General features: G+C 39.0%; 1 protein-coding gene across 2 annotated transcripts in view; it reads right to left on the bottom strand.

The window, feature by feature from the left end:
* Positions 1 to 2,652: 2,652 nt before the first annotated feature.
* The window catches only part of LOC145357002 (TBC1 domain family member 22B-like), a 326,450-nt gene continuing 309,349 nt past the window's right edge, over positions 2,653 to 19,753 (bottom strand). For both annotated transcript variants that reach the window (XM_080210039.1, XM_080210041.1), the window contains one exon: positions 2,653 to 6,130. In XM_080210039.1, coding sequence (XP_080066165.1) covers positions 6,002 to 6,130 — 129 coding nt within the window. In that variant the 3' untranslated portion in view covers positions 2,653 to 6,001. The remainder of the gene's footprint in view (positions 6,131 to 19,753) is intronic.

Genomic DNA, 19,753 nt, shown 5'->3' with positions numbered 1-19,753 from the left:
CGGCGCACGCGAAGTGTTGCCCCTCATGGGAGGAATCTAGAAATGTTGAACTGGAGGGTTGAAATTTGGAGTTGTAGGAACAGTTCAGAAATAAGGAGTCCCCAATTTAAGATGGAGATGAGGAGGAGCTTCATTCAGAGGTCATTAATCAATGGAATTTTCTACTCCAGACAGCAGTAGAGCCTCAGTCATTGATTATATTCAAGGCCAAATTACACTAATTTTATCTACCAAGAAGTCGAGGATTATGGACAAGAGATGGAAAGTGGAATCAAGACCACAATAAATCAACCAAATGGTCTATTTCTGCTCTGCTCCTGTGTTTTGTTTTATATGTTTTTGTAAATTGTTGGTGAACAAATTAATGGAGTGCTTCGGAAAGGATATATTCTATTTTAGATATCCATTGGCAGTTGCACGCAGATTCTGACCATCACTGCTAAGTGGTAAGCATAGTGATACACATTAGCATCCCATTATACATCCTGGTCAACTTTCCCCACACATGATGTAGGCAATGTGTCTCCCCCTGGCCCAATAATAAGGATATCATATTCCAGGAAACTGTTGATGTCAACAAAGACCTGCTATGAAACCTGAACCTGGAAGTGTTTTTTCAGGCTTTTGAGAAGATCCCATGCAAGGGTGGCAAACAAGTTTTCAGCACATGGAAAAGGGATTAATATTTTGGCCTGGATTGTGGACTGATTAACAGACAGAAAGCAAAATTTGAATAAATAGCATATTCTGTCTCCAGTGGGGTAATGCTAGGATAAGTACTTGGGTCTCAGATATTCACAATCCATATAAATAATTTGAATGTGGGGACTATATGTAATATTTCCAATTTAGCAAAAGACACAAAACTTGGAGAAATGTGAATTGTGAGGAGGCTGCAAAGAGGCTTCAAGGGGATTTTGACACTTGGAATATAATGCGGAAAAATGAGAGTTGGAGAGTATCTCTTAAATGGTGAGAGATTGCGAAGTATTTATGTCCTTGTTCTTAAGTCACTGAGAGCTGACGATGCAGGTGTAGCAAGCAATTAGGAAAGGAATTCTATTTTGGTCTTTACAGCAAGAAGATTTGAATACAGAAATAAATATGTCTTTAATAGTACAGAACCTTGGTTAGGCTGCACCAGGAGTATTATGTACTTTTAATCCTGTTACCCAATACACTAACCCCTTACTTGCAGTAGAGGGAGTGTAGCAGTGTTTCGGACTAATTTTTGGTGTGGTGGGATTATCCCATAAGGAAAGATTGAGGAGACTGGGCCTGTATTCTTTAAAGTTTAGAAAAATGAGAGGGACTCTCATTGAAATGTATTAAATTCTCAAAGGGTTTCACAGGGTACATATAGAAAATGTCTTTCCTCTGACTGGGGGTTTTAGAACCAGGAGGCACCATCTGAATAAATGGCAGGCCATTTAGGACTAGGATGAGGAGTAATTTTTTTCACTCAGAGGGTAGTGAATCTTTGGAATTCTCTACTTCAGAGGGATGTGGAAGTTCAGTCATTTAGCATGTTCAAGTTAGAGATCAATAGATTTTTAGGTACTAATGACATCGAAGGATATGGGGATCACATTGGAAAGTGATGTTGAGGATCAACTATGATCCAGTAGAATGGCAGAACAGGCTCAGTGGGCTGAATGGCCTACTCCCAGTCCTACTTGGGAAGCGAAGGTTCTTCTCTACCAAATGAACCATTGCTTTCTTCGATATGGTAAAAAATGCCTGGACTTTGAGCACATTTTGAAGCACCGGAAGGAAGGATATGTTTAACCTTTCATAGGCCTGCACTGCATCTGAAGAAGCTTTTACCTTTGTTGACGGAAACAAACTGGAATGATTAAATATTGGGTGCTTGTTTCAAAAAGAGATAATCGGATTAACTGGTTACAATTCAATGTTAAAGTACTTCCTTTATTGAAAAATAAGAGTAAAAAGATTGACCTCTATTATCACTGGCTGAGTTACAAGGAGGGTTATCACTTGTTAATCCTCAAGCAAACCATCCGAGTGGGACCCCTTAAAAATATATATATAAGGGGCCAAGATAGTGGAAGAAAATAGGTAAATCCTGAGCAGATTAAACAGTACAATGAAACAAAGTAAAGACCAATAAAATTAAATTTCAAGACTAATGACAGAGAGAACGTTGTTAAAGAGGGAATCACATCTACATCAGGCTTCTGGGTAAAGTAATGAAGGCAACACTTCTGGCTTCATTCAAGATACACATTAATGCTGTGATTTGGGAAGCAAAGGTTTAATGGAGCGATGAGCTAGGTGGGATGAATAGCCTTCTCCATCTGCAGTCGTTTTCATTACAAGATCTGGCAAGCAGACTTTGATTGACTCTCAACTATTGAGGGAAGGGAGGAAGTTAACATTTGGAACACGGAGCACGTCACGACTGCCTCAAATATCTTCAAAGTTCCTTTCCATCACAGAGATGACTTGGGGCTGACTTGGAGATAACTTGCTTGTGGAATGAAATTCAACAGAATGATTAGCTGTGCGAGAGTGAGAAGTAATAAGCTGCAAGTCAAAGTCAGTCATTCTGTACTGCTAATGGATGAATATTGCTGAGGTGCAGATGCACAATCAGTCATGCAGATGAAATAATAATCAAAGACTACCAACTGATGTGGAGCAGGAATTTAATTTTTTTAAGTCTCATAATAGCACTGACTACAGAAGCATTAAAAAAAACATGGTTTGAAAAAACAATTTGGCATATTTCAAAGACAGCATCATCCAAAGGGCTAATATATTAATCTCTTCACTGCTGTACAAATGTGCTTGTGAGATCACTTATTTCCAGACTTTGATAAACTACTTTAATGGAATAGCTTGTATTATGTTATCTGCGAAACAGGTCTATAAAAGCTACTGCACGATACTCAAAAAAATTCATGTTTTGGACTTATTGCACACAGAAATGACCACAGATTGTGCCGTTTTGATCACACATATCAGGTTAAAACATCACACAGTGAAAAGGTGGAAAGTCACAGTTATAATTCATTTCCATCCTACATGTTAAAAGGACCTGTTGAAATATCATGCAACATCTCTCTGGTTTCTGATGGTGTGGCTGTAAGCATTCCAGAGTCATAGATATTGTGCTAATATTTACAACATGAGATGCCACACAACTGTAGCCAAAAGCCACAGTGTCTGGACAGTTCCGAACAGTTAGTCAAGGCACCCAAGTTCACTTGTCCTGCACGTTGGTTCTGCTCATGTTTTCATTATGTAAACAGCAAAACTTCAGTATATAAAACTACAGTAGCATTTGTTCCCTCTGCTTCCAGGGATAAAGATTCCAGTTTATGGATAAGAATCCCAGTTTATGATAAAAATTCTGATCAAAGCAGTCCCATTATTTGTGCAGGAGTGAAACAAGATCACCAGTATGTTCCTTTGCCACCTTAAAAAAGAATGATGTTCAAAGCATCTATGCACCATATAGCCATATAAGGTCATAACTCACTAATCTGTTCCCAATTTTAGTCAATGCATTATGAAACCAATGACGAAGGGTGGTTTAAGATTGACATCTTTCAGTTTTGGCTCTCCTTTTGGTGGTAAGATCAACAACAACTGGGTTTAGCCTGGGAAGGTACATTATATGCAAAGGAGAGAAAAAAAAACAATATACTTGCTACCTTCTAAATTTAGTCAAGAAATTAATTGCACTTTGATCCATGTGCTTGACTTTGATTAGAGTGCAATCACTTGTAAGCAAAGATTAAAACCAAAGCAGAACCAGGTGTTTGGACTGTAAATGCATCAGTGAACTTACACGCCTGCCCAACTGCCCAGAAAATAATTTGTACATTCACCCTTCCTTTTAGAATGCAGGAACTTAGAGCACAGTTTTGCTTGAAGTTCAATGTAAAAATTACCATTTACATTATCTTAAAATTCTCAGAGTGACACATACACAGACACACCAAAGACTACAGCAGAGTAGTTTTCAATAATTTGCCCTTTACATAAAAAAAAACACACAATTAAAACAAATGTGGCATTCAGACAATAAGTTAAGAAGCAAAAGAAATTACTAACACAGTTTGAAACATGTAATAAAATCTATTTCTGAACCTACATCATTCATCTGCCTCTTCTTTGCAGTTTCTCACCAAGAATGCATTTGGATGACAACTTCCAAAGAGTCATACCAGCCACTGACATAAGATCAGACACTGCAAGTTCAGTGTTGAAGTAAACAAAGGCTACTTTCTCCTGACATGACCAAAAATGATCAAAGGTTATATATTAAACACAAAGAACCTGACCCAGTAGAAAGACTCAGCCTTAGAATTACTAAATCAAGTTCCAAGTTTGATTCCCATGAATGCACACTTACGATAATTTTGACAGGCTACTAGTTGGAGATGGTTTATGCGAATGGTGCCAGGCTGAGTGTGGCAGTAATAATACAGCCTACTTTATCCCGCAGGAGATACAGCTCCCATCAACAGAGGGTTCCTGCAGATAGGACAGGCAGTAGGTTCTTTAGCCTCTTGAGTTTGTTCCATCATGCTTTCAAGTCATGGCTGATCTGTACCTCAACTTCCTTATTCTTCTTTCTCTTTATCTCCCTCAATATCTTTATCCAAATGAACAGAAATGTGATATTCAGCCCCCTCACTTTTCCTGACATTGTTAGATTGCTTCTGAATAGTAGATTGGATCTATTTGCACTCCTTTTCTCTGTATACTTCGAGAATGTTTGAAAACAACAGGCAATCTGGAAATTATATCAGACACTGCTGGATGCAGGGCAAGCCACTTTTCCCAGCCAAGTTAATTGGACTAAATTCGCTGCACCACTTCTGTAATATTACAGCTTCAAACCAAGAAGGTGAGAACCAAAGGGGAAAGGAACAAAAATCAGAGATTTCACCCTATCCATATAATCGCTGGCCATCAATGGAAAAATCTGCTTCTCAGGTCTGATATATATTTAAAAATATATATATATATTTATATATTTTAATTACATGAGCTATTCCTTAAACCCTGGAATTCGTACACAAGGTATCTTTCTGCAGGTAAAGGGGAAGTATTAAGAGCTAAAAAAAAGACATCAAGGCTTTTCAAAACAATTTTAAACATAAATATTGCAATGTTCTCAACTCTACATAAAAAGAATTGGTCAAAAGGCACACAAATCAAAAGGAAATACCTGAGAAACATATTTTAATCTTGAATGGCTTTCAGCACGGTTTGAAATCAACATTATTGGCGTTAACAATTGGCCTTTCAACATAGCATTAGTTCTCATAACACATTTTTTTAAAAAAAAAGTTATAAAGATAGCTAGGTTCTTTTTTCCAAATTTCCCAAATTCTACATTAAAAAAAGAATCATTTTATTGCTTATAAAAATGATAATTAGTAGAAATGAAAAATCTTTTTAAATAAAAGTACCTCACTGAAACAGCTAAAGTTTACACCAAGCAGTACACAGCAACTTCAAAAAAAAGTGAGGAAAATTATTTCTTTTTAAAAAGAGGCACAATTAAAAATATTGTGAATGAGTTTCATTAATCACAAGAAATTGGATGCCAGTTGTTTTTCGGAATGAGGAAAATTTAACCAGTCTCCTTTATGCACACTAAATCCAAACACTTAAGCAAGTTTCTAAGTATAAGCTCACAGTTGTTCAAATTAAGGACACATACATTGTAACTATTATACAGAATCACACGATATAATGCCTTTTAAATCCTTTTCTAAGAATTATGTATAACCTAGTATCAAAGATTTATCAAGGCTCTATGAAGAGCATACTGAGGGAGCTCTCAGTCTACTTTCAATTTAGTATATTACAGTAATAGCTCAAGAAAAGCTTCAAGTAATTAGAAACTACTTTCAAAGTAGTTGAAAGATTTGCTGTCTCAGTCAAAGGAGCTGATGTCCACTTGACCTGAAAGACAGCAAGGAGTTTGAATTCGGCTCTCAATGTTTCTGCTAACCACTTATCGTCTGTAGTGATTAGGTGCATCTGCAAACATGTACTTAAGCCTGTATGCTTCTGCTAGGAGGAGACCAACTTCTTCGTTACCCCAATGAATTGTCGGGAGGTTCTGCAACAACATCAGGAGACCCTTTAAGAAAAAGAACAGAATTCAGTTTGATACATACACAATTCCTCATGCCAAATGTAGAGATCTCCACTTGTCTAAGACTAATGATTCAAGAACATATCCTACGAATACAATATTAAGCTTACTTCAAAAGACATTTGTAGTATATACCCTGTGGCTTCAGGGATAAAGTAATACACAGAAATTGTTCTAATACCAGGCGTAGCAGAAGATGAAACTTACTATTCTGATGACTCTCAGCATCTCAAAAAGTGTTTGATAATTTTGAATTGAGAAAGAATGGAACAGATGCATGGCATGAGTTGAATCCAATGTCACCAATCGCTAAAAGTAAGGATCACATATGCCATTGTGATAATGATTGCATGTTTTGCATTTCTACTAAATTACCCCACAATCCTTAAAAGGTATCCAAAGCACACCAGCACCACTAATCAAATGATCTCATTCTGTACTTCAGAACTATAAGACAAATCTGGAACTTGACATTTTGGTTGGATTTTAACTGGGAACATGTTTAAGAAAGGGGACATCAACGGAGGTATGAGGCCAATTAAAGAAACGATTAAGAATTGCAGAAATATCAATTACGTTGAAATTTGAGAATTCAAACTGTTTAAACGTTAAGTTAAAAATTTTTTTCAGAAGTCCTGTCAAGGTCAAAGGGACATCATTCAAGATGAATATTCAGAAAAATATAATGGTGACTGTGAAGTTTCTGAACTGACAATTCTCTGCTTTTCTTTTCACTGTTTGCTTCTGAGTCAGTTTTACTCATTCAGCTTTTAATTAGGAATCACTGACTCGTCATGGTGAGCTATGACATGTAAGAGTAAGTACCATGCAAATGAGATTAACAGCAGTTCAATCACTATTTAGAAGTTAAATTGCTGATTACTAAGTTGCAGAATGTCAACACTAGAATTAGAATCTATTGGTATCAAATATAGACCTGTTTATGAGGAAATATTCTGTCTTTGAGTTCCACATTCAACCCTCCCTCTCCCCCCCCAAAAAAATCTGTCCACCATCTATAAGACAAAAGGCAGAAGTGCAATGGAATACTCTCCATTTGTCTGGATGAGTGCAGCTCCAACAACACTCAAGAAGTTTGACACCATCCAGGGCAAAGCATCCCACTTGATTGCTACCCCTCTACAAACATTTAATCCCTCTACCACTGACCAACAGTGCAGCCATGTGTACTATCTACAAGATACATGTAGGAATTCATCAAGGTTCCTTAAGCAGTCCCCTCCATCTAGAAGGACAAGAGCAGTAGATACCACCACCTGGAGGTTCCCCTCCAAGCCACTCACCATCCTAACTTGGAAATATAGCTTTGTTCCTTCACTGTCACTAGGTAAAAGTATTGGAACTTCCTTTCTAACAGCGCAGTTGTGTGTACCTGCACCTCAAGGACTGCAGCGATTCAAGAAGGCAGCTTACCACCACCTTCTGAAGGGCAACTCGCGATGGACAATAAATGCTGGCCTAGACAGCGACACCCATATCCTATAAATGAATTCAAACAGTAAGTATACTATCAATGTCTGAATATCTTCAATTTTTGCTATTTGTGAACCAGCATGAGAGTGGATAACTTTGTTACATGTAATTACAGAGGAATTATTTTAATTAAGCAATGATATCGCTGAGATACCATGATGCAGGCTTTTGTTAATTTGTATGTGTCGAGAATTTAAAACAAAATTATACTCAATCACAAAAGTAATTCCTGTGTGCCGTTTTGAGGAACTAACAGTACATTTTGCTAAAGTGGTGTGTGCTGTTGAATGTAAACCCTGGAAAATGTACTATACAGGCTCTAAAAATAACACACATTTGAATAAAATATGACAGATAGGACTCAAAGAATTCATTGAGGTGCAACAGCATTTGTATGCAGTCTATCTAGAAATTGCACACACCACTGACCACACATAAGCACACGCCGTCCAGAATAAAATAAATTCCAATTTGGTTCACACATCTGTTTAACAATGAAAACAATGGGGCTAAATTGAATAGCCCCTAAAATCAGATATAGCTGTTGTACTGTATGATTACTCCCACCCATTCAAAGCGATGGAGACAGTCAAATTTTCATGCTGACTGTTTTGCAAGTGTCGGGACATGCAGATTATATGTGCTGCTGAGTGGTTGTACACCTCAGCAAAGATGCCAAGTCCATGTCAGGTTAGCACCACTTAAAGCTAGCTTGTACCACTGAAAGGGACAGCACATCAGGCATCAGCAAAGGCCAAAATTGCAATAATATGAATGGAAGTTCTAGAGAAATGGCCTGTCAGTCCAGAGATTCTCTGGGCAACTGAGAACCCCTAGGTTCTCAGTTGCCACACTGGGGGCTCTGATGAAAGACCTGGACTGGACAGGAGAGTTCTCTTCCCTTAGGGAATCAGGAAGCCTCCTAGACCAATGCAGATGCTGACCAATGCTGAGAATGCAATGTGAGCAGATATGGCTGCAGCAACCATGAGGATTTGGATGTAATTAGTGGCAGCACAGTGGCTAGTACTGCTAACTCACAGCGCCAGGAACTTGAGTTCAATTCTGGCCTCGAGAGAGTGTGTGTGAGTGTGTGTGTGTGTATGCATATGTGTGTACACAGAGTTTGCACATTCTCCCTGTCTCTGCTGGGTTTCCTCCGGGTGCTTTGGTTTCCTCCCACAGTCCAATGAAGTGCATATTAGGCTGATTGGCTATGGCAAATTTCCCCTTAATGTCAGGGTGACTAACAGGGTACATATGGAGGATAGGGCCTGGATGGGATTGTTGTCGGTGCAGACTCAATTGGCTAAATGGCCTCCTTCTGCACTGATTCTTTGATAATGCTGCAAAATCTTTAATGATCCCATAACTTGGTTAAGGTCATTGAAAGTCATATTCTCATCCTTTTCTTACCATATTCTTAAGGTCATAATATTAAGCATATTCTTAATATGCTCTTATGCCATATCTTACCAACTACTCCATTAGCCTCATACATTGCTCTAATCACCACACACTCTTCACTTGCCCACCAACAATCTATATCAACCATTACTGAAACCTTGCGTTTATGTACTTTAACTCACCTCTGCTGGAAGCTGCACATTCCTAACTGCCAGCTTAGCCATGCAGTCTACTATTCAACCGCGGCAGGCACAGCACCCAAATACAATGCACCACACTCACAGATACACCTCCTTCTCTTCTGCAGAAGAGCTTATTAAAGATGGCTCAGCAGCGAGGAAGGACAGGTGTAGCTGCATCTGCACATCCACACAGCAAAGATACTGCAACAGCTAACACTGAGGCCTTGCCAATATCATTGCCTGTGGATGATAGCATGTTGCTGCCAATTGTACATCTCAAATCCTATTTCCCCCTCATCCCACCATCTTCTGTGATTTACAAACTGCAAATAGTGTAACTATGTGCCTCTTATTTCTCCATCTCCACCCTACTCCCCTCATCTCAACACTGCCCTTGTGCATTCATGAATTCAGATACCCAAGAACTGCCAGCTGGTCAGTCAGCAGGCAGGAGATTGAAGACAGAGAGGGAGAACAGACTGAGTAGGAAAAATCACTGTCACTCAATCCGGGATAGCCTGCAGGCAGGAGCTCCATTGGGTAGGTTACATATTTGATACGTGGTGGCTATCAAGCCACATGTATGCAGTTGATGGCACATTACACCAAGAAGAATGTCCACTATCCTGATAAAGACATTTGCATGCCGCTCCTGCTTCAGTCTGTTCAGAGAGAAAACAATGAAGTCCCTTTTCTAGCCTTCAGAGCCTCTCTGGAAACCATGGACTGTGAGATGTTTGCTACGTCACTTGTCCCAGCATAGAAGGATCACTTTACAAAAAAAAAATCAGGACCACGGTCACCATCACAGCCACTGGCATCACTGCCAGTGATTATCAGCCATCAGTGCCCTGCTTGGGGCTGAAGGTTTGATTCCAAGAAATGGTACAATTCCTGGAAATTCACAGTTGGTGAATTGCAGCTGCCAAATGCATCACTTCTAGCTTTGGTGCAAGTTGGAGAAGCACTCCCTGAAGACCCTGTGCGAGTCAGGCCTCCTGCTGAGAATCCTTCTCTCCCTCCTCTCTGCATGAGCACTATTTGCTACACCTCTGCTCCATCTCCTTCTGTACAAGGGGTAGGCCCCCATGACTGGAATCAAAAAGTGTGTTCAGAGCCCTTGCAGGGCAACAATCCCCTGCAGTGCAGTCTGGACTTCATCAACTTTGCTGAATACCTCCAAACAACCACTAATTTCACAAACTTAACAAGTGCCAGAATCAATAATCAGCAACTAACCGGCAAGTTGGATGATGTTTCCCTTAAACAGAGGGTGGTAGGGAATCCCTGTGCTGTTGAATGCCTGTTCAGTTGTGTAATGCAAGTTAACTAAAGCAATAAAATCAAAAACACCAAGTCAGCTGTCAACTCAGTGTCAGGCACTTACTGTGCTGTGATCTGTCCACTCTGCATGCTCTGGTGTACATATGTAATGCCCACACTGATGCACCCAACAAAATCCATGCAGCATGGTTAGCGCCGGGTGCAGGCAGGAGTGGCACAGGCACCATTTTTTTCTGCTGAACTAGCCCTGGTGGCACTTGTGGTTGGTTATTTATCTTGGTAAGGAATATCCAATTAGAGGTGTGCTTGCAGGGAAACTGGATGTCATATATATCCCTGTAACCCAGTGGGTAATATTTGTGTTAGCACATTATAATAACATTTAACCTACTAAACTTTATATTTGGTCAAGTGTGGGGAGAGGGTAATTGCTAAAAATAAACACAAAAATCTCTAAAACATTGAAAACCCCAATGGTATAATAAGGAACTGGATCTTCCATGGGTCCCCTAATCTGATAAATGTAAGGTTTTTTTAAATTTATTAGTCACAAATAGGCTGACATCAACACTGCAATTACGTTACTAAGAAAATCCTCCAGTCGCCACACTCTGGTATCTGTTCAGATACACTGAGGGAAATTTAGCATAGCCAATGCACCTAACCAGCATGTCTTTGAAAGGAAACTGGAGCACCCAGAGGAAACCCATGCAGACACGGGGAGAACATGCAAACTCCGCACAGACAGTGACCCAAGCTGGGAATCAAACTCAGGTCTCTGGAGTTGTGAGGCAGCAGTGCTAAACTCTGTGCCACTGTAAGTCACAGCATTTTTAATAATGATCTGACAGCTTCATAGCGGTGAGAGTTGACTTTCTCCAAGCTAGGCTTTTAGCTGAAGATTATGATTCAGTCTTTAAGAAAAAGTTCACTGCCATATTTCAAACAATTATTATTTACATTCCTAACACCAGTATTTGCAATCATATTCAATGGATTGATAACAAATACAGCATGTTGATTAGATTTTTGTTCTCATATCTCTGAGAAGATAGTAGAAAGCACAATACACAAAGCTATGACACACTCAAATTGGAATAGTGATTTTAGATGGACTTCCACAATGTGTTTTTTTTTGTTGCTTTGCCTTTTTTAATCACTGCATTTAATTTAAAAAATGTGACACAGATGTCACATTTGTAATGTCAGATTCTAAAGCTCAGTTAGCGAGCCTGCAGCTCATGGATTTTTATAAATGAACTGAATATTTATTTTAGCTGACCATTGCTCTGAAAACTCCTCATTAAACTGAAGGGTCCAGAATTGATTTGTGAGGTCGTATTATTGCTGATTTATGCACATTATTTAACTAATCATTATTTAACTAATCAATCTTTTGTATAAAAATAGGACTTGGTCAATAAGTAAGGTGTTAATATCAGACTATAATCTACTAAGCAACTGTTGTCAGAGAGTCTGAGAGCTAAAGGAGATTGCAGAATGTTCCCAGATCACCAACAAATTCCTTATATGTGGTGCTCCTTTGCTTTGAGGCCATGCCTAAAATGGGCCAACATATATTCATGTGTCTTGGATTTATTATACATTGCCACACACAAGAGACTGATGGTCCAAGAAAGCAGAGCTCCAGACCAGAGATTTAGAGTCGTCACCTTCACACAGTTCTAAACCATGGTCCAAGGAAATAAGGAGAGAGTTGGAGACTATTGAAAGCGGCATCAATTAAATATCAGCTGGTCAGAGGATTACTGCCAGTTTCAGTTAGGACATCAGGAATTAGACACATAAGTACCGGTTACATATGGGCTATCAGTGCGCCATTCTGTTACTTGAGTGTTGCTGAAAAAAATACATTAGGTAGAATTTTCCAGCCACACTCACCCCAATACTGGAAAATCCCACCCAAGGCCAACGGATCTTTGCATTGTCCCACCCGCTACAAATGTCATGGCAGACAGAGCGGGAAAATTCCACCCATTTTTGATTGAAGCTTTTTGTCTTGCATTCATCAGGACATTTATGAGACTACAATGCAAGGGAAATTAACAAATTTATCCTACATAAGAGAATGCTGACTGGCTGGCAAGTAGACACTGATAGCCATTTGTCGGTTCATTCCTCAGGGCAATAATGCCTCGCACAGTTAAGTTGACTGGTTTAAATTTCAAACATTGTTTGGCTGTCAATTATCACCATCAACTGGTGCATTCTCCGTGGCAACAACTCTCCTAATCAAGAGTCTACTTGGCCACCGATCACCTCTCTCTTCTCATACGGTATAAATTGGTTGACTTCTCTTGTATTGTATTCCTCTATATGTCCTGATGAGTGCAAGACAAAAAGCTTTGACAAAAAGTCTGTTTTTTTCAGCAATATTCAAGTTCTGTATTGCCAAACAACTCTAATTTATTACTGCTCATTGCAGGGAATATGACTGTTACCAGCATTACCACCAATTATTGGTGCAATATGTTAGTTACTGGTGAAATCGAAAATCCTTCAACCACTGTTTTATCCACCTCGTAATTCCTTCCCTCCCTTGTTTCCTTCTCTTCCTCACCCTCAATTTCCGATCTTTCGCTTTTCACTAGATATCATCCGAACAAGTCTCCAGGAATACTTCCAAGTAGAATTGGGAAAACGAAAAGAACAGGTGGAACAGCTGGTTTTAGGCCAACCAGAGGGTTATGGAGTTGGGGGTAGATTTGTGTTCCAAAGGTACTTAAAAAAATACTTCTATTGGAGACTGCTGGCCACAGAAAACCACTGAGGAATCTTGAGTGGAGCAGATACAGGGAAGCACAAATTTGGAGGGGCGGGGAGTCTGACAACAGTTTAGCTGACCCCTATATACATTGCCTAACTCTTATGTTAGGTGGCTATAGGTATGGCGCGATCCACTATTGGCTCTGTCAATTTTCAGCACTTCTTGGGCCACAGGATGTTAATTTAAAAAGAAACTGATGGAAAAGTGAAGTCCAATTTTCAACCCAACAAACTTTGGGAAATATTTAAATAATTTTATTTAAATTATATACATTGCTTTCCAACAGCAATGCAAGATAACTGCAGAGGTAACAATAACCAATCGTTAACCAAAGGAAAAATCTAGTTTGTACTATTGACATGTAATACATCAGGGATTTGGTGCTATTTCATGATGCGTTTGACAGCAAATTCAACTATACACGGCCACTACTGACCTGCAAAATGTTTCCTTCTAAATCACGTGACGATATGTTAAATCTTGTGATATAAGGACAATACAGCCCAGTAAAAACTCAACGAAATCACAATGCAGATTAAAATTTTCTGTTAAATGTCATCAATAATTGACACAACAGAAGTTTCACAATTGCAGATGTTAACAGAATGAGGGAACGCTCTTAGATTGCCAACAGTGGCATCCTAGAGCGCACCTAATCTATGTGGGAGTGGCCAGGTTTCTCAGCTGCACTATTCATGCACACAACTCCACAATTCCCCACTCAGATAGGCTCCTTGAAAGGGTGCAGGATTCTCATGGGCAAAGCAAGTTGCTATAACACAAGTGGTGATAGTAGCAGCCCAACTTCTAAGTCCCATATGGCCACTCTGCTCAGCTCATAGTTCAAATTGTGGACCCTCAAATGGCCCATGAATCACTATAATCTTAAAAGCATAAGGTGGTTAGCTTTTCTAAAACAACTAGAGTAATGAAGATCTAGAAGTTTGAAAGTTGTACCAGTGCTACAAAGAGCAGAGACAATCTCTCAATAACTAATCATTCAGTCTGTGCTGCTCATTTCAATACCTTAAGCTCATATTGTCCAATATAGCCCTGTCCTGTGTTTGTCCTAATGTCTCTTATGTGGCTCCTCTGGAGTACCTTGGGACATTTTATTACATTGGAGATGGTTGTTGTTATCAAGGGTGAGAGAAAATTGGTTTTCCAATCTTTCTTTCCCTCTCTTTTTCCTAATTTAACATGGACTTCACCTCTAATTCTTAAACCTGCCTTGTTAAATGCCCTGCTCCCAGACAGTTTCCCTTAAATAAAAGCAAAATACCGCAGATACCGGAAATCTGAAATAAAATCACCTTCTGCCTATTTCCAGCATTATGCTTTTATGCCCTGTTTCGCTTACTATGCCTTTATCAGCTCACAAATCTTTCAGCAGCTTAGTGAGGCAAATATCTGAAAAGTGCAGGAAAATATCTGTCTCACATTGAACACCATCAGATACCTGGCGACAACAGATTCCGACTCTATACTTATCAATACGGAGTACTGAGAAAAAAACAGGCAAATGTTTCTAACATGCATCAAATAACCTAATGACTGCTTTCTTTCTTTGAGGAGTGCCTGGGGAACTTATAGACACAGGTGACTTGGCTGTTTGGACTCAAGTGCATGTGAAAAATTGCACCTTTTACTTTATAGCACTCTTTCAGTATTGTAAGAAGGGTCAGCCTAGGTTCTGTACTCAAATTTACAGTGAAGATTTAACTCATAAATCTTTTTTTTAGCCAATCTGGAACTTACTGCTAGAAACAGAGGTTTAAATACAAATTAAACAATTGATTTGTAAATGGAAATTGAATATGGCTTTCAATTGAATGCAATGTCCCTTCCTGTTTAAATTAAAACAAAGTAATGCCCATGAAATTTATAAGGTTCAACAGGAAATCCCACTAAAAAGATAAAGAAAAATCAGCATTTAGAATCAGGCTCATTGTTTTTTGGCCACAGAAAGTAAACCTTCAATTGTATATCTCTCAGGCTTTCAAATATTTATAGAATTACAGGCTCTTCCAGCAAAGGAGGTGGCCATTCACCACTGTCCCTGTGCTTACTCTTTGTAAAAGCTATCCAATTAGTTCTATTCCTCTGCTCTTTCCCTACATCACTTCATTTTTATCGTTTCAAATATATTCCCAACTCCTTTTTGGAAGTCATTATTGAATTAGCTTTCTTCACCATTTCAGAAAGTGCATTCGAGATTATAAGAACTCCCCATGTGCAAAACTCTCTCCTCATATCTCCTCCGGTTCTTTTGTCAATTATCATAAATCTATGCCTTCTAGTTACTTATCAGAGGAAATTCAAACATGACTGGGAAATGTTAAATCCCTTGCTATACCAAATTGGGCACAGTAAGAAGTCTCACAACACCAGGTTAAAGTCCAACAGGTTTATTTGGAATCACGAGCTTTCGGAATGCTGCTCCTTCATCACCATCCCCACTCACCTGATGATGGAGCAGCGCTCACAAATTCAAATAAAACTGCTGGACTTTAACCTCGTGTTGTGAGACTTCTTACTGTGCCCACCCCAGCCCAACGCCAGCATCATAGAAACCCTACAGTGCAGAAAGAGGCCAGTCAGCCCATCGAGTCTGCACTGGCCACAATCCCACCCAGGTCTTACCCCCATATCCCTACATATTTACCTGCTAATACCTCAAACCTATGCATCTCAGAACTCTAAGGGGCAATTTTTTTTAGCATGGCCAATCAACCTAACCCGCATGTCTTTGGATCATGGTACCTCCACATCATGGATACCAAATTGGGTTTGAGCTCCAAATGGGTAAGTGCAACAGCTACTCTCCAATACCAGAGCTGAGAGTAGCCGGTTAAGTACCTGCTCATTGGAAAAAGGTAGGAAGTAATGGCAGAAAGTTAAATACCTGCTTATTGGAAAAAGGCAGCAAGTAATGGAAGAGAACCTAATGTGCCAATCATGACTAGAGGGGAGGGCTCCACCCATTCATCACTGTGAGATTAGTTTATTTTCCAAGGTGCTCAGTATGTTAGAAAATAGGAACTATTTCAATACAACAACAATATGGCACAATAAATAAATCTATTTAACCAGGGGCATCTGAGGGATGAGGGGCATCCCAGTGCAGTATTGAGGGATTGCTGCACTGTCAACAGCCCTGTCATTTGGAAGAAACATCAAATCAAGGCCCAAGCTGCTCTCTCACATGGAAGTAAAAAAGAATCATGACTGAATTGGGAAGTTTACCAGCCAATATTTATCTTCAATTATCACAAGATCATGTTATTTGGTTATTGCATGAGAATTCGATGCACATAAAATGTCTGTTGCCTTTTCTATGTTACATCAGTGACAACACTTAAAAATTACTTTATTGACTGTAAAACATCAGGCTGCGAAAGGAGCTACACAAGTACAAACCTTTCTTTCTAAAGTCAGGATTGTGTATGCACATTGGGACATTTTATTCTTAGGCCCACAGTCAGGCCTGTATATTGGTAGATTTTCAAAATATCACAACATGATTTCTATTTATTTCACGGTAAAGCAAAATGACAAAGCATAATTTTGAAAAAGCCAACAATTTTCTCTGAAGAACAGCGGAGATCAGTGCTCATATTGGCTTCAATCTGATGACTGAATATGAAAGTAGAATCAGCATCTGTCTGTCTGTCTCTCTCTGGGCAATTAGAAATATTGCTGAATGAGGAAACAGGAAAGAGTAACTGCATCTGCTCTGAGCTCAGCCTGTAGCTCACTGGAGAAGAGCACACAGTCCCTGATGTACAAGCCGATTTTGTTAGGGAACTTTATAATAAATTGCTTTGAAATGACAGTCAAACACTGCCTGCAGTTCAGGGTGAGCTGTCCTTAAATACTTCTATTTCACTGGGGATGCTTTGTCTGGGTTTGGATGTTGGATGACCAAATACAGTGTAAAATTGCAAGACCTTGTGGCCTCCACGCTGCTTTCATCCAGGTGCAACAACTAACCAACCAGTTTCCCCATTTGTGTAAGTTAAAAATTGACACTTGTTTCTCTCACATGTAAAGATGCACATTTGGCGTCACTTTACTGTTTTATGTCTAGTCCTCCTGATTTTTATAGTTTTTGTGAACAGAAAAGATACCTTTCATTTATGTTGTGCGTCAATGTCAATTGTTGTAGTTTAAAGTAAATGGGGTTTTGGGGTCAGATAGAGAGAGGACATGTCCCCTTTTCTTCATGCTCTGCCTCTTTTGGCTCTTGTCCAACCTTTGTTGTTTAAATTAAATGGGGGTTAGGGCATTAGCTGAGCGCATAGAACTTGCTGCTGAGGCAAACATTGCAACCCTTAGCAGCCCATATTTTATTGTGCAACTGTTTACTCCTAAATATAGATTCTGCAATACCAGCGACATTCAAAATACTTACACCAAAATAGATAATGATATTGTAGGATAGTTACTTTCAGTAATAACTCACCAAAATGGAGGTGTTTCATGTGATTCAAAATAAAACACATTATAAATTTTATCTCATGATCCTGCAGAGGTCAAAATGTAAAAGTAATCTCTAATATCTGCTAATTTGAGAAAATAATCAAGGTGTTTCAATCCAGTCCGATAGTCTAAATATAGAATGGGTCTGATGCTATTTGTATTTAATTGAAAGAAATGAGGCTATGACTGAAGTTCTTGGGTAGTGCACGTATGATCCTCAAAATATGATATCCACTGTTATATTTGTCATTGCATTGACATCAGAGCAACATGTAGTGACAGCAAAGAATGTCCTGTTTTTATTGGGTCAAATAGATTCTTGAGTTTTGCAATCTGTAAATAGAGAGAACATAGAAGAATCAATTTTTGGTTCCCCACGTGTATCTGTTTTTCTATTACAATGTGGAGATGCCAGCGTTGGACTGGGGTAAACACAGTAAGAAGTCTGACAACACCAGGTTTAAGTCCAACCGATTTATTTGATAGTGAACTCACAAGCTTTCGAAGTTCCCCTCTTCATCAGGTGAGCTCTTCATTCACCTGACAAGAGGGGAACCTTGAAAGCTTGTGAGTTTACTATCAAATAAATCGATTGGACTTAAACCTGGTGTTGTCAGACTTTTTACTGTTTCTATTATGATACAGAAGAAAATTATTAAGAAGGGATTGGTTACAAAAAGTGTTTGCCCTGAGTACGCTTCTGCTATACTTACAATTGTGTTCACACTTTGATCTTTACTGCTGTTCATCTCATACATTCTCCTCTGATCATTTTACCTTGTGCCCCTTCTGCGGCTTCTTGAACATCCTCCTTCTCAAGCACTCATCAATCCATGAACCAATTTCTCACCAAGATATCCTCACTCCTTCCTACTCTCAGCCTCGATATAAAACTTTTTACTCTTGGTGAGTCCATTCTCCAACTCAATCAGCTTGCACACTATTCTCTATCTGTCTTTGACCCGGCTAAGCCCAAGTGTCACTGAAATCCTCATCCATCTTTTCATTATATCCAGTCTTCTTCTGTCCTTCATCTCTCCAATTTTCAGTTCAACCAAAACTCTGCTGTATGTATCTTAGATTACTAACAACGATCCTTGATCCCTCAAAACCTCAAATTTACATTTCCTACCCCCTCCTTTTGCCAGCTCTGAAAACTCACCACCAGCTTTTCTTTCCTCCCTTTGGTCATCATTGATAACATGTCATTAAATTGTTCAAACCCTGTGCTCCCTGAAATTCCTTCTATAAACCTTTCTGCCTCTTCAATTCCCAATTCTCTTTTAAAACTCCTCTGAAAACTGACCTCTGGTCAAGATGTTTGGGCAGCCATCACATTATTTCCTTTATAGAATCAGCATCCATTTTGATTACATTGCTGTTGGAGCATTTTTCAATATTAAATGCAAGTTGTTGCTACTGATCTAATGGAATTGATGAATATCAACCTGGATACATATCAGTCTGTCCTAAACAATGAAAAGTCTAAGCTGCTTGCAGATTAAAAATCTAGCCTTACTCTTCTTTTCAGTCTCTAGAAAATATTGTTATACAATGACAACATAATATTTGACTCTCAGTCTTCAACCAGACAGCATTTTCACTAGACTAAAATTATGATTAAAGTTAAACAATGGATAAAGTGCATACTGTGCTGACATTAACATGAGATTTCAGCTGACATCCATAAGTCAATTGAGCTTTGCCGTGAAAGTTTGAGATGCCATCCAAACACTTTACAGTCTTAAATTATTGACATCTTTGCTATAATTTATCCAGAACTGACTGCAAATCTGTAAGCCTTATTTGCTATGAAATCTTACTTAAAAATATGTTTCTAGTTGTACAAATCAATCTATATTGTTGTAGTCAGATTAACTTACCACATTTTTGTTTGCAGTAACTCATGTCTGTCAGGCATATGTGAGGTAATAAAGGGCTCTTGTGCTGATTAAAGTTGAATCATTTAAT

The sequence above is a fragment of the Carcharhinus amblyrhynchos genome, chromosome 22, assembly GCF_965287045.1.
Source record: "Carcharhinus amblyrhynchos chromosome 22, sCarAmb.v2.hapA, whole genome shotgun sequence".
NCBI lineage: Eukaryota > Metazoa > Chordata > Chondrichthyes > Carcharhiniformes > Carcharhinidae > Carcharhinus > Carcharhinus amblyrhynchos.
The sequence above is the reverse complement of the archived record's forward strand: the minus strand, read 5'-3'. Positions and strand labels throughout refer to the sequence as shown.